The sequence below is a fragment of the Dreissena polymorpha genome, chromosome 1 (genome assembly GCF_020536995.1).
Source record: "Dreissena polymorpha isolate Duluth1 chromosome 1, UMN_Dpol_1.0, whole genome shotgun sequence".
In the NCBI taxonomy this organism is placed as follows: domain Eukaryota; kingdom Metazoa; phylum Mollusca; class Bivalvia; order Myida; family Dreissenidae; genus Dreissena; species Dreissena polymorpha.
Window position 1 is genome coordinate 132,410,026 of NC_068355.1, and position 16,220 is coordinate 132,426,245.

The window sequence follows — 16,220 nt, forward strand, 5'->3', positions numbered from 1 at the left end:
TTGACAAATTATATATCATTAGAAAGCTTACGTTACGTAGTAAACAGATATATCAATATATATTAAGTTTTTCTTCTGATTTCGACAGCCCGGCGAGTTATAACTTTAACTTTTGCAAATATCATACCGTTTTGGAGTTTTAGAATCTAGATTTACGGTTGACATGTTCGTACTTAATACCAATTTGTTGCGTTTATATTTGGAGTTCAGTTTTAAAAATTACATCTTGCTTAGGAGAATAGAATTCTGTATACGATAGAAAAAAAAATTGTTTAAAAACGAAAGTAATTAAGGAATGAAGGCGGGAAAATGTAGCGCGCGTTCCTAACGCACTGAACTGATGCTACGGTCTTGGCGATTATGCTTTTGTTTAGAAACCGGCCATTGAATTTCTTTTGCCATCTTATTATATTTTTTATGGAATATATTGTAGTATTTTGTTCACGAAACATATTAATAAAGCTTATTATAAATGAATCTTAATAAATTAATGATTTCAGCTCTTGTTTATAACACAGAAAGGGTGTAAAATTTATGATGAAACAGCGTATATAGCGGACCCTCTCGATATTATTCGGCTTTGCATGCATACTTGAAATAAAATGGGTGTCAAAAACATTCATAGTTTGCTGTTTATTATCAACAAGGTAATTATGTATAATTATTTGAAATGTTATTTACCTTAAATTATCACTTTATTAAAGATTCTTGAAAATCACGGTCCGTGTTACGCGGGTCATTTCGTATTTTGACATCAGGGCATCATGTCCAACTATTGAAAATCAGATTTTTTTTCACCGGGACGATGACGGCTTGGATTTAGACAGGCAGACAGATAGTTTATTCAGACTTAAACAACAGTACATCGTCTTCAACTCAAATATATAAATTATTTTTGGACGAATTGTTAGGTGATTACACATATAGCAGTGATGATTCTGAGAATGTTGCCATGTTTCTTATCCGTGTAATCTAGAGTCCAAGGTTTGAGCATTTTTATCGCGGTGTTCAATAAAAGATATCTCAATAATCTTGTTTATTGATAGATCTGTGGTTTTATTGCCCCTGTGTTCAGCACAAACCAATTATCTCGTTATGATCAGATACTGTGCCGACCAATACTAAATAACACTATGGTGTCATACGCCACAGCAGGGACCTATACTTGTATATTGGTCCCTAACCACAGGTGGCAATGTCTGGTCAGTTTACACTTTTTATGATACCTCCATGTCTTCTCGTGGTATTAGTGGTCATTTCTTGGAGTAATGTAACGCCAAATACTCAATTTTGCGTTTATAAGATATGTAGCGTATTAAAAACATTTATAGTCATCTGCCCATACAGATTGCCATAAACTAAATACTGTATAGATGTCAGCCAGCTAAATCACAATAATTATAAGTGCTTAATACCTATACATGTACATTTTAAACATTTAAAAAATCTAATACTTAACATTTAACGTATTAAGCGGGTACCGGTAAAAAAACTCCGTCATTTCGTAGTCCTATAAAGAGTGTATGGTAGTGTACGGAACAACATAATTAAAAACAGCATTCTCATTTGACCACAACGGGGTTAAATAATCTTTCCAAAAAATACAAATAATACAGAGTTTTAATTTAGAATTCTATATATTTATAACTCTGTTAACTTATAAAGATATTTCAATATACATGCATAGACAGTTGACCGTGATTTTCAAGAATCTTTAAATAATTTTAATTAATTGATAATTTATGGTTAATAACCTTTCATATAATTTTACATAATTACCTTTTTGATAATAAACAACAAACGATGAATGTTTTGACACCCATTATATTTGAAGTATGCAAAGCCGAAAAATATCAAGAGGGTCCGCTATACATTTGTATACGCTGTTTCATCATAAAATTAACACCCTTTCTGTGTTATAATCAAGAGCTGAAATCGTGAATTTATTAAGCTTCATTAATACTTAGCTGTATGGATATGTCTCTAGAACAAAATATTTCAATATATTTCATAAAAAATATAATAATCATGGCAAAGGAAATTCAATGGCCGGTATCTAAACAAAAGCATAATCGCCAAGACCGTAGCATCAGTTCAGTGCGTTAGGAACGCGCGCTACATTTTCCCGCCTTCATTCCTTAATTACTTTCGTTTTTAAACAATTTTTTTTTCTATCGTATACAGAATTCTATTCTCCTATGCAAGATGTTATTTTTAAAACTGAACTCCAAATATAAACGCTACAAATCGGTATAAAGTACGAACATGTCAACCGTAAATCTAGATTCTAAAACTCCAAAACGGTATGTTATTTGCAAAAGTTAAAGTTATAACTCGCCGGGCTGCCGAAATCAGAAGAAAAACTTAATATATATTTATATATCTGAAAACAACGTTACGTAAGCTTTCTAATGATATATAATTTGTCAAAATCGGCCTAGAAATGAAAATATAATTTAACAAAATACGTGAGTGGGTACATCAAATTTATAACCTCGGCGCTTCGATAAAAGATCGATAGTTACGACACGGTCACGTGACTTAGACACAACAAGATATTTGGCGTAACGGTCCCGTTTCATATCCGTGTAATCTAGAGTCCATGCTGAAATCAAACATTTGCAGGACACAGTTTCTCAATTATTTTTTTTGAAAATAACAATGCAGAGGAATCCCTTTTCAGAAAAAATGTCATGATTTTTGCAAATGATTTGAATCTGATAGCCTACCTTTGCATTGCCTAGTTCAGCAAATGAGGGCTTTATATAGTAGATAATTCCCTCCATAGCACCGGGCAGAGTGACACCACGGAAGAACAGGATCAGCAACACAACGTATGGGAACAGAGCAGTGAAGTAGACAACCTTGAACGAGACAGATCAAAACACATAATGATCATCAGAATGATGAAGAAAGTCGGATCAATTTTTTTAAAAAATAAAAATTTACCTTGCAAAAGTATGGCATATAAAATTATAATGATAACAAGGGCTGTTTGTAAAACATGCATGCCCCCCTATATGGGCTATAAGTTGTAGTAGCAGCCATTGTGTGAATACGTTTTTTGTCACTGTGAACGGTGGTGGTGGTGGTGGTGGTGGTGGTGGTGGTGGTGTAGTGGTGGTAGTAGTGATAGTAGTAGTAGTAGTGATAGTAGTAGTAGTAGTGATAGTAGTAGTAGTAGTAGTAGTAGTAGTAGTAGTAGTAGTAGTAGTAGAAGTAGCAGTAGCAGCAGCATTACAATACCAATACTTAAGAATGATCAAATGGGAAAAGGTAACCTAGCACTGGCAGTAAATATGGTGCTCACAGGTCAGATTTGGAATCTCTGCTGTAAAATGAAATTTTAAATGAATTAAAGGGAGGCAAATGCTGTAATAAAAAGGACATGCATAAACGGTAGTTGTTTCCCTTGTTTGAACCATGCTAAATCCTTAAAATGCCTATTTCCAGTAACTGTGACCTTCACCTGTGACCTTGACCTTTGACCTAGTGACCTCAAAATCAATAGGGGTCATCTGCGAGTCATGGTCAATGTACCTATGAAGTTTCATGATCCTAGCCCCAAGCGTTCTTGAGTTATCATCCGGAAACCACCTGGTGGATGGACCGACCGACCGACCGACCGACATGAGCAAAGCAATATACCCCCTCTTCTTCGAAGGGGGGCATAATAAAATTGACTGATTTATAACCAATCAGTGAATCGCATTTGTAGCAACCTGTGAAATTTAAAAGAAAGAGGCACATGAGGTGAACTGGTTTCCACACTGCACAGGCTAATCTAACAACACTTAACGTACACGCATTAAGCCCTGTTTACCCAAAGCGAAGTTCAATTGAATAGTCTCTCACTTTTCCTGTTGACTTGACCCCCTTACTGAGGGCCAGGAAGGTCATGACCCAGGCTAAGAGAAGGCACAGGACTATAGGCCACTGGGGCACACCCATTACGTCTATGCCGGTGGACTTCTTAAGTACCCCAACCCTGGAAGACAAGGGGAGACAGTTGTGAGGTTATTTTCTTATCGCTTTCATGCTCAGAAGCAAAGTAAAAATGGCTGATAACAACCAACATAAAACCAGAACAGCTTGCGAGTAACTCGCAGTCCGTCCAGATTTTATGCTGTTTGCTGCTCATCAGTATCTTAGGGTTGGAAATGAAGACTTTAGACTTTAATTGATTCAAAAAGGTAATTTTATTTAACTGGTTTTTTTGATGGACCAAACACAGGTCAAAACACATATCGGAGTGGTTAAGGGTTAAAACCGGCCCATTTGTAAGCACTACAAATCTTACAATTAATAAACTGTGTCAAGTCAAATTTGCAAGGAAAAAAATCCATTTTGCAATTTCTTAGCCATTAAGTTTGAATCTTAACGGACTTATTTCAAACTTAAAGACTTCTATACTAACCCAACAATCAGATATTTGTATTTCATCAAGGACTCCTTGAAAACCGTTTTTATAGTCTCCATACCTAATGTCATCCGTCAAGATTTGTATTGGAAGATTTCATGTTAATTAGCATATTTTCTTCAATATTACAATTTTTAGACCTGAATTGATGTCTCGATTTCGAGATGGAATACTCATTTAAAACACTTTTTCAAATTATAAAAAAATCAGCTTTCTTACAGACTGGACATTTTGATGAAGGAAGACCCTCAAACATGCAAACCATAAATTTTGATCCATGAGTTGGGTGAACATATGACAAAGCAATCGGTTTTCTAAAAGGTTATTTTGCCTTATTTGCATTACGGTTGTGACAATGATACTTTTGAGAGTTGTTTAAAACACCCCCCCCCCCCTGAAATCTAAAACAAGTAGGCTGTCAAATGTCATATATGACTAAGGCTGTGTACACATAACACTGACATGACTCTTAGATGTTTCAAATATCATTTACATACGCATTTAAAGTCAAAGATTACACATTACCAATGCAGAAAGGTTTGACACCTAAAATTCTGAAATTTTATACACTACCAATGATGAAATTTAAATTAACGAACCAAACTGTATCCGAACACGAAAACATATCTAGATATGTATTATGCACATGAAATTAAACCATGTTAGCCTTAAATCGCAGTCAGCGCAGGCTTATAAGGGGCGACACTTTCTGCTTTTATTGAATTTTCCTTTAAAGATGTCTCTTATAAATGAAAATCCAGTTAAGGCGGAAAGTTGTGTCCCTGATTAGCCTGTGCAGACTGTGTGGGCTAATCTGGGACAACACTTTATGCACATGCATGAAGCCAATTTCTGCAGAGGGAGGAAGAATACTGTAAAAACTCTCACTCAAAGTAGTCCTGTGCAGGTGAATGCTTCTCCATCGTATAATTGGTAAGATTCTCCATAGTAGCCTGCGTCAGGTTGAGGCAGGAATTATTTATCCCGTAGAAAAATGAGTCAGGTTTTTCCTTGCACTCATCTGCCTGTAAGAAGCTATAGCAACCTGAAATGTAACATAGCAACCTGAAATGTAACATAGCAACCTGAAATGTAACATAGCAACTTGAAATGTAACATAGCAACCTGAAATAAGACAGAGTCACCTTTACCACTGAGAAACGCAGAAAATGCCATATCCTTATAGTATTTAATTAAACTCTTAATTTGTACATACATTACACAAAGTTAACAACTATTTATAAAATATGTTCGACGCTGAAACGGGGGCAATCAGCTGAAAGGAGAAAAAAAAACACCCCTGCCTTTCCTGAATTCAAGTTTAAAATGCTTTATTTCCAACCCTGAAATACTTATGAGCAGCAAATAGCATAAAACTGAACAGTCTGCGAGTTACTTACAAGCTGTTCTGCTTGTATGCTGGTTGCATATAGCCATTTTAACTGTTCTTTTGAGAGGGAAAGGCTTGAAAGGACTTCTTTGCAGTTTGGTAAAATTATATTTTCTTTGGAAGAATTGTGACAGATAAAACAAGAGCTGTGTTAGTGAAACACAATGCCCCCTACTGCCCCCCTATGAAGCCATATATTTGACCTTTGACCTTGAAGGATGACCTTGACATTTCACCACTCAAAATGTGCAGGTCCATGAGATACACATGCATGCCAAATATCAAGTTGCTATCTTCAATATTGCAAAAGTTATGACCAAGGTTAAAGTTTTGGGACAGACACAGACACATATACAATGACAGATAGGCCAAAAACAATATACCCCCATCATTCGATCCACAGGCATAAAAAAGAAAGTGCATATTATGTTTAAGCAAGCAAAATATTGCCTTACCAGATAATAAAAATTCAAAATCTGTAAAAGAATACATACCATTATACGTACATAATTAATTATTTTAGACACTTTTTCTTGATAATTTGGACAAGTGTTGCAGTACAAATATTGCGTTTATTAATCACTGTTAAATACTAAACCCTGTGTGGCGTAGTGGTAAAACACTAGCTTTTACTTCCAGAAGTCTCAGGTCCGAATCCCGGTGAAGGAAATATTTTGCATACATCACAAGTTTTCATTATTTATAAGTTAAACTACAAAAACACTTACTAGCTCTACCCAAGAAATGGGCTCAAGAGTCTTCATAAGGCTAAGGATTTTGATGCAATCAAGCTAAAAATAAAACAAACAGGTTCAAACTTGTCTTCCAGTTTTCAAAACTGTGCATTAGTTAAAGTGTTGCCTTACCCGATGTGGTCCAATCAGGGTGACATCTCTCCCAGAGTAGTTCTGATCTGAACGACATGAATAGGTAGAGTATACACCAGGCAATGATGCAAGTATAATAGAGGGACACAACTCCGGAGATGAATATCATTCCATAGCCGAGACCTGAAAAACAACAACATTCATTGCTAAACATTATTCATTGGAGACTCCTTCTGGGAAAACTTGGCTTAATAAAGAGTCATCCAAGATAAGCCTGTGCAGCCCGCAAAGGATAATGAAGGAAAATGTTTGCCAAGTGAAATAGGGGACAGAAAACTAACGATGAAAGAGTGGACAGAAAACTTATTATGAACTAGGGGACAGAAACTACTTATCATGAAATAGGGGACAGACAACTTACCATGAAATAGTGGACAGAATCTACTGAAGATGCTTGCAGGTCCCAGACCGGCATATTGCCCCAGGGCCAGCTCTGCAAACATCAGGGGGATCCCCAGTAGAAACAGCATTAGAACAAAGGGGAACACAAATGCACCTGAAACATAAACAATACACTCTGATAAAACCATTATTCATCCATGTGCTAATCAAAATTCAGACCAAAGATCATTAAATAAACCCTTTACCAATTATATACGTATTTTGACGCATATATAGTTCCTTAGAAAGTTTAATAAATTCAAGTTTTCATGACTTCATTTCAAATTCATTACATTCCTGCAAAATACTGCTCACAAAGGCTAAACATGACATTGAAAGTTGGAAGTAAAAATTTGCCTTGATTTGGGAAAATGAGGTTTAATACATGTGTATAGTGTCTTCTCAAATTAGCTGGTGCAATCCACACAGGAAAACAATCTCCACATTTTTGGACTTTGCATTTGAAGAAAGTCTCTTCTAAACAAACTCCAGTCCTTGCAGAAAGGGTCGTCCCTGATTAGCCTGTGGTGATGGCACAGGCTAATCTAAGATGACACTTAACATACACACATTGATCCAGGTTTTTACGTTTGAGTCCGGCTAATATCACAGTACAGCAAAGGACTGTGACAAAGGATTGTATTTCACAGCAATTTACTCACACAAGCAAATATCTGGTATTCTTCATTAAATGCTAAATATTTTGCCTAAATTAAGCATTTATTTACACTTCTCATTGATAAAAAGTACCAGTATAGGATTAAACTAATCACGGGAATCCATGTGCTGATTTTTAAGGCTGGCCACTGATAAAACTAAAATTATGTCTGTGAAATTTTTGCCCTCAATAAGAAAACAAAGAGTGCATCAAGATCAACATTTAGATATACAATTTTCAGTATCTTTAAAATGTAACCAAATGAAAACAGCGACTGAACATCATGACAAAAGTCTGTAAAAAGGATTCTCATAAAATAAGTCATTATAAAAGGCATGCATTTTTTGCTAAGATGATCAAGCAAGAATATCAAAATATAATGCAGGGGTTCTGAAATATTTTAAGAGTCACTTGTCCACGGACAAGTTGGACCCACAAATTCACTTGTTCGTACCAAAGAAGTACTTGTCCGTACTTTTAAGATAGATAAAGGAAAAGGTAATTACTAATTAAGCAAATAATACAAGCATACACTTTTGTTAACTTCTATTTTAAATTATAAACATAGTTAACTAGAAAATTCACATGAACAAAAAATACAAGCAAGATGTGCCTATAATAAGATCACGTATAAGTCACACATGATACCATCTCGGATATTTAATAATCTCAACATGACTAGACAATTCACTTGAAATAAAATAATCTCCGTTAATTGTAAGTATATAATTATCTGCTTATAAAGGAAACTCCTTACAAAATTTACATTTACACACATCGGCAACGTTTTCAAGCCAAGGAAAATCAATTAGCCAAGACTCAACAAATTCTCGTTTCCGCTTGGCGTCGTATGTTTATCATATTCATACTTGGCTTTTCTCTTCTTCTTTGACGCCAAACTGATTTTATCATTGGTCTGATTAGCGTCATGGCTTGACGTTGAAGTGGTTTTATTATATAAAAATCGAATGCAGGTCGTTAGAACATGTATGCGGCCATTTGCAATGTACCAAAAGTGTTATCTAATGCGTAATTGACTGTTGCTATACACATGTGTGCTGGTTTCTCTATTAAAATTGTTTTCTTATGCGTGATTGACTGTTGCTATATATACTCGTGGACTGGTTTACTACATTAAATAATTATTATTATCGGAAAATAACCTACCTCCAGTTGAAAAAGTGTGCCAGTCCGCAGATTAATCAAAAGCTATTTATATAAACTTTCGTTTTTGATTTTTTCGGAAAATAGAGTAGTTTCGTTCTCGAAAAAAAATAAACACGGAAATTTTACTTGTCCCCGGAAAAGTCAGCTTTCAAAAACTGCTTGTCCAGAAGGGGAAATTGACGACTCGGACAACTCGGACAGCATATTTCAGAACCCCTGTATAATGTCATTACACTGATCAATATCGGTCTCTTGTAAGCATGATGCTTATGCATGTGAAAGACTTCCATCCGTTAAAATACTTTGCATGCTGGGAAATTTATCGTCTGCTAAAATGTCGTCTGCTGAATTTCTACAATTAGCATTTCTTAGATTTTTTTTTTCAAAAAATACTATCAGAATAGCAAACAGTTTGGATCCAGATGAGACGCCACGTTCTGTGGCGTCTCATCTTGATCCAAACTGTTTGCAAAGGCCTTCAAAATTCGGTTCCCGCACTGAAAGGGTTAAAATATTCCACTAGATTTGCATGTCTTGGATTCACATTTTGCTAGGTTAGCCTGAAACTTTCATATCAGAATTCAATACTGGTACTCCAGTAAGAATAATCTTTATGTTTGTATACACTTGAATGAAAATGAATTGTCAACAATACACTCTCCATATTGAAATAGAACTCCTTTTTGCCTATGCCATTCATTAACAGACTTTAGTACTACATAATAAAGATTACATAATACAAAAGTTTAGTTTAACAAAGTGAACCAAAACCACTAATGGGTATTTTCCAAAACTAACTTTATCTTCACAACCAATTGGGCCATGAACTTTCAACATTGCATAGCCATAGGCAGTTATTGAAAGCCCAAAAGAATAATAATAATTTCACATTGAAATGATATCACAGGATTCCTAATATACTTATTGCTATTAGGGGGAATGTAGTATTGTTCACACTTTTATTCCTTTATATTTTTTTATAAAAGGAGCAGCGATTTTTTTTGCCCAAATGGGAAAAGTACCACAATACCAGCCCAGTTTGGATAAATGTGCGCGCAAAATCTTGAAATTGGGAAAATTCGCGACGTGAAGTCTTCATATTGGGAAATTGGTGTAATTGATTTTTTGCTCCCAAAGACTTCTTGTTTTTTAGGAAACCATTAATTTGGATTTTTTTTTTACAGCAATTGGCTAATTTTAAGTTTATTTACCCATTTGAGAATGCAGGAGAATAATGTCTGTGATGTCTGCTAACACTTACAGCCTAGACTTGATTTTGTTTAGAAAAGAAGTTCTTCATACCAAAACTTCCATTAAAGCAGAACACATCGTCTCTTATAAGACTGTGCTGACTGGGACAATACATTACTCATATGCATTAAGCCCAGTGAGGCTTATATGAACGTGAAAGTTTAGCCAAGTGATTGCTTCACAGGAATTCCACACACTCATTCAGTAGCGTTCTGAGAAAACTGGGCATTATGCATGTGCGTAAAGTGTCGTCCCAGATTAGCCTGTGCAGTCCACACAGGCTAATCTGGGACAACGCTTTCCGCCTAAATTGAATCTTTGCTAAGAAGAGACTTCATTTAAACAAAAAATGTCATAAAAGCGAAGTGTCGTCCCTGATTAGCCTGTGCGTACTGCACAGGCTAATCTGGGACAAAACTTTACGCACATGCATTATACCCAGTTTTCTCAGAACACGACTCCATTTCAAAGTGTTAGTAGGAATGGTATACATTTCCTCCTCTGCTTAAGTCTCTTTTTACATACAGGGTCTTCCCCAGGCCCCTTGCCGGGGCGCTTGAATTTCGAAATCAGAGTCCCCGGGGCGCTTGAAATTTTCCGATCAGTGTATTCTTCAGTAAAAGAAAGTGGAGATTGTCCAAAAAAATCAAGGTTTCCCTATCAGTGTATCAATATTCCCTGTTTTAAAAGAGCACTCGGTACCTACTTTCACAAGTAATCGCCATAAACACCACATGGGGTAATGGATAATCCACTGATAAGAGAATAGCATGACGCGCGTATGGATTATTCTAGCCACATTACACGGTCATTTAAATGCTGACAAGGGTGTATCTGGTAACTTTCCAGTCGTCAAACTGTGAAGTTCATCGTCCAATCGGTTACGCGAATGCTTATGAGGGCGGGGTTAACTATCGACCATTATTTTTGATTGACGTCGGGCATGAAGTAAGAGTTTATCGCAGCTTGATTAGTAAGAAGTTGTACCATTGGAGTAATATAAACCGGTAATTAGTACAGTACAGAATATTGAAGAATCGGTTTAGGGCATCATCATCACACCTTTTTACTGTAAATAAGTGTTACCTATGACTCATAATTAATACGAGAAATTAATTGCAAGTGGTAAACAATTAATTATTATAGCGAGTAAGTTGTGCAAATGACTCCCGGTTACAATTATGTGATAACAATTTATTTAATTCCAGTACATGTATATTTCAACAGGTCCATTTATAGAACTGATTAACCTCGTTTTTCTGACATTTATTCGACACGTAATGCGCTTTAACAAATTTTCGTTGAATTAATTACGCACACTTGTAAATGTTTTGTCCGATAATCGATAGTTAGAAGACTGATGATGGCAACCGGCCATGATCCTCGTGGACAACGTGAATTTCATGCATATTTCCGTCAAAACATTTATTCGACTCGTAAAGTGTTTAAACAAATTATCGTTAAATTTATAACGCAACAGTTAATATTTGTTGAAATCTTAAATGGGAATAATTAAATTTGTAATTCGAAACCCATTCCCGTAAGTCGATGTTAACGCGTTTTTAATCCGAAACACACTTCCGAATGTAAATGTAACCGCAACGTTAAATATTTTTGCTTCAAATTAGCAGTGCAAATTTATTTTGTGTCGAATCTTTTTCTCAATTAAAAAGAGCGTGAAAATTATGCAGCATGTACAACGTTGCGTCTATTGCATACAAATGGCGTATATTGAGCGTTTTAACAAGCACACAACAGGTCAGGGGATTGACGCATATTCAGAGGCAATATTTCATCAAATCTATAAATAGTCACTTAAAAAATGGCAAGGTTTGTGTTAAAGAAATAACTGAAAGCTTTTATCGTAAATATTTACCAGAAAGAGATTGATAAAAACGGAATAAACGGGATTATCGGGTAATAAATAGAAACTTGAAAAATAGTAAGTATACAGTAATAGAGTCGGGTTGAAACGGATGTATTGGGAAATCGTTCGAGTCGGGATTTTACTATCTGTGCGGAAAAGTTTTAAAACAATGAAACAATATAAAAAAATATATTTTTAAATGACTGGGGGGTTTTTTTGAGAGTCATAGCGCAACAAATGACGTCTTTTGACGCTGTTTTTCTTTGAGTTATAACGCACCACAGAACGTGAATTGACACGTTAAATTAAAAAAAATCAACTTCGGGAGGGGACACCCCTCCCTATCCCACCCCAGATCGGCACCGGGGCGCCTGAAAAAATTCCTGGGGAAGGCACTGACATAGTAAGCTCAACTTAAAATTATGTATACAGGAATAAACCAAGAAAACTCGGTGAGGATTTTATGTTATGTTGTCTTTAAACTGTTACAGAGTCTTTATTCTCCAGCTACATGTAAAGCACATACAGGTGTTACCTTTACCAAGCTGCCATTGGCCTTTTGAAATGTTAGAAATGAACTGTACCCACATGTTCAGTTTTGTGAGGTCAGACTATTAAACAAATAACAAGTTGGTAAGATCTCTTATTTATTTAAATAGAACGTAATGTTGTATGGCTAAAGGGCATACTATCTTATAAAAAAAATCTTAAGAGTATACAAAGCCAGATGTCTTGTGATTCATATTATTATACTACACACAAGACATAGGTTTATATAGGGTTTTTGTTCCAAACATAACATTTTTCATGTGAATTCACCAGTAGAAAGATAAATTCAGTATTTTTCAAAGAGATAACATCTAAATGACAGTCAACAGAATTGATGGATGAAAAATCCCTGCTGTGATTGATCCATTCATGAAACAAAGGTGGCCAGCATTGATTTATATGAAATAAAACCCTGACCCCCAACAAAACTGGGGTTAATACCTTGGCAAGGCCTGTACAGTCACCTAGTTATAAGGATTATTTACACTGAAAAATATCAATCAAGAGACCTACATGCCAAGATAAATAACTGTGTTAGATTTGTTTTTATTCTGTTTCAGTGTTTGGAGGCAATATCAGAGGACAGCAGACCCACTAGTGTCCAAATAAATGGCAGTAGCTTAACAACATAAATACTGAGATGTCACAAAACTTCTGGATGAAACTTGAAAATACCAATTACAAAGGTTTCTCACTATGGCCAGTACACAAATTGGATAAATAGTACAGATGATGGGAAGGATAATGTTGCTCTGAAGTACCTCTTTGACCCAAAACTGACCAGTATCTGTATCGCCCTCTCTTTAATTAATGGGGCATTAAACTGAACAATGATTGTAAAGCCCACACACTGCAGAATGTTTGTTTTTTTGTTACACAGCAATGGTGAAATCAGGATTTTATTTAATAAGTCGTGGTGTAAAGCTGATTGTTTTACATTTAATTGCAAAGAATATCAAGTTTATTTGCTTTATCTTCATATAATTATATACAAATCTTCAAATTCAATATGTGTAAAGACAGAAACAGAGGGGGTAATCACGTGACAAACAAGATGGCGATGTCCATGCCGAGAAAGGTAGTTTTCGCTATTGTATACCCTTTATTTATTTTATCAATTGTTTGAATGCCACCAACTTTCCAGCCATATCGACAAAGAAGTGATAAGAGTATATATGGTCTCATAATTCACACTTTATTTTGACTTAACTCCCTGCAAAATTTCTTAGCAAGTAATAAAAATTACAGCTCCTGCTAAGAAAATTTGAGATAAAGAGTGAATATTAATACCAAATAAACGCTTATCAGTTTTTTGCTGATATGTCTGGAAAGTGAGCGGCATTTTAACAATTAATGCAAGTTATAAAGGGTATCAAACAAAGGGCAAACAAGGGACAAAATTGTCACAAAACCAGGTTTTCATTGTGAAAAAAAAATCTGATAAAGGAAGAAAACTCAAACTGAACTTTTGAAATGAACAAACAAAATTAACCCCCTTTGTAAGTTTGTTTTTTAAAAAAATCTATTTTTAGTCGTGGCGACCTTGACATTGGAGATATTGACGTGATTCTTTCGTGCGACACACCGTCCCATGATGGTGAACAAATGTGCCAAATGATTTTAAAATCTCACAATGAATGACATAGTTATGGCCAGGACAAGCTCATTTATGGCCATTTTTGACCTTTGAACTCAAAGTGTGACCTTGACCTTGGAGATATCGACGTAATTATTTTGCGCGACACACCGTCCAATGATGGTGAACAAATGTGCCAAATGATTTTAAAATCTGACAATGAACGACATAGTTATGGCTCGGACAAGCTCATTAATGGCCATTTTTGACCTTTGAACTCGAAGTGTGACCTTGACCTTGGAGATATCAACGTAATTATTTCGCGCGACACACCGTCCAATGATGGTGAACAAATGTGCCAAATGATTTTAAAATCAGACAATGAACGACATAGTTATGGCCCGGACAAGCTTGTTCCGCCAGCCCGCCAGCCAGCCAGCCAGCCCGCCAGCCAGCCAGCCAGCCCGCCCGCATTCGCCAATCTAATAACCAGTTTTTTCCTTCGGAAAACCTGGTTAAAAAACCTGTCTATGCATGGACGTTTCCATATTGTTAGTCACTGGATTACGCTCTCTGAGAAATATATCCTAATTTTCTATTAAGTATAAATCAAGATACAATTTCTTACATAATGTTCAATACGAGTCAAGTAAGAGGAGCGTGCTAAGTTGGTTGCAGATTTTATCTTAACATTTCATGAAAACAACACTTATTTTACCAATTTGACCAGTACTTATACCATTCCGAAAGTGGTGAGGAAAAAACACTATATTTACTTGATGCATGTGCTAAAATCAGACTAAGCAGTCTGCACAGGCTAATCTGAGACAACACTGTCCAGCTAAACTGCATTTCCCCTATGAAGAGACCTTCTTTAAAAGAAAAGTACCATTACAGCAGAAAGTGTCTTCCCTAATTAGCCTGTGCAGACTGCGTTAAGCCCCATTTTCCCAGAGCTAACTTGGCCTGTTTTCAGATGATCCTCCGATATTTCTTACAAGACACTCTGTCTTGACAGTGATGTCAGAAAATGTTATTAATGCCTGTGATCTACAATCGCTATAAATCACATCCCATCCCAAACACACAAAGACATATAACACATTTTTATAGCAATTAGGTTTCCAACTGAACAAATCAAATCAAAACATGCTAAACGGGATGTCAGAGACAGTGAGATGAGAAGCAATCATACATGTACAAAGGTCTTGTATTTACAATAATAATTAACTGTGTCAATGTATTCAGACTGCAATTTCACACCTACATAATGACGTACACACCAGGTATTACAATAAGTTAAAGCAATTAACCCACCCCAACCTATCTCTCCCCCCCCCCTCCCTTAAAACACAACAAAAACAACAGTGACAAGAAAATTAAGGTTGACACAAGAGACGTACATGAACTTGTACTATTCAGATGTCCAAACAAAAGCCCACATACACAAGTTTAAAGTAAAAGACTGGAAATATGTCCTGAAACTAGATCACAGCCAGTAAAGTATCAGGTATTCACAATAAGTACTCAAAGCTGGCAGGACTTCACAAAAACAAAGTAAACAAATGTTCCTTATCTTATTCAGACTTCAAGCCACTGCAAGGAGCAAAAAGCAATCGCTCAAGTTCATGTGTAATTGCACTGCTTCACAGAGAGTACAGAAGCTACATCATTAAAGGTTGGTTCCCACTGCCGATCCGATCAACTTGATCATCCCGATCACCGAAATTTCCCGACCAAGCTCGACTAAAAAGGGTATACACGACAACTTCTCGACCTCTTGTTGATAACACTGACCCCCACACGACTCATTCACGACGTCCACTCAACCATCTTTCCGATTTCCGCTCGATCATCTCGACCTATACGCGCGCCCTATACGATCTCAGCTCAACCAAGTGGACCTCAGCTCGATCGCCACCAGATCTTCACACGACCAGATCGTGATGGTCGTACTACAGTCGTACAAAGCGATTCTAAAATAACTCGGGTAGAAGTCGAACCGATCGGGTACAGAGCTTGTGTATGTTCGAATAGCAATCGGAGAGTGATCGTGTACGGTTGAGTAGCTGTC

The 16,220-nt window shown here is 36.1% G+C and overlaps 1 protein-coding gene across 6 annotated transcripts in view; it reads right to left on the reverse strand.

Moving 5' to 3' along the window:
* LOC127850429 (sodium- and chloride-dependent glycine transporter 1-like) overlaps positions 1 to 16,220 on the reverse strand; it is a 163,739-nt gene that overhangs the window by 128,457 nt on the left and 19,062 nt on the right. For all 6 annotated transcript variants that reach the window (XR_008035306.1, XR_008035303.1, XR_008035295.1 and 3 more), the window contains exons 4-8: positions 7,059 to 7,193; positions 6,677 to 6,820; positions 5,309 to 5,465; positions 3,856 to 3,988; positions 2,730 to 2,864 (exon numbers count right to left, since the gene is read on the reverse strand). Coding sequence is in view for 3 of the 6 variants with exons in the window: in XM_052383480.1 (XP_052239440.1) it covers positions 2,730 to 2,864; positions 3,856 to 3,988; positions 5,309 to 5,465; positions 6,677 to 6,820; positions 7,059 to 7,193 (704 nt within the window). In the remaining 3 variants the exon portion in view is untranslated. The remainder of the gene's footprint in view (positions 1 to 2,729; positions 2,865 to 3,855; positions 3,989 to 5,308; positions 5,466 to 6,676; positions 6,821 to 7,058; positions 7,194 to 16,220) is intronic.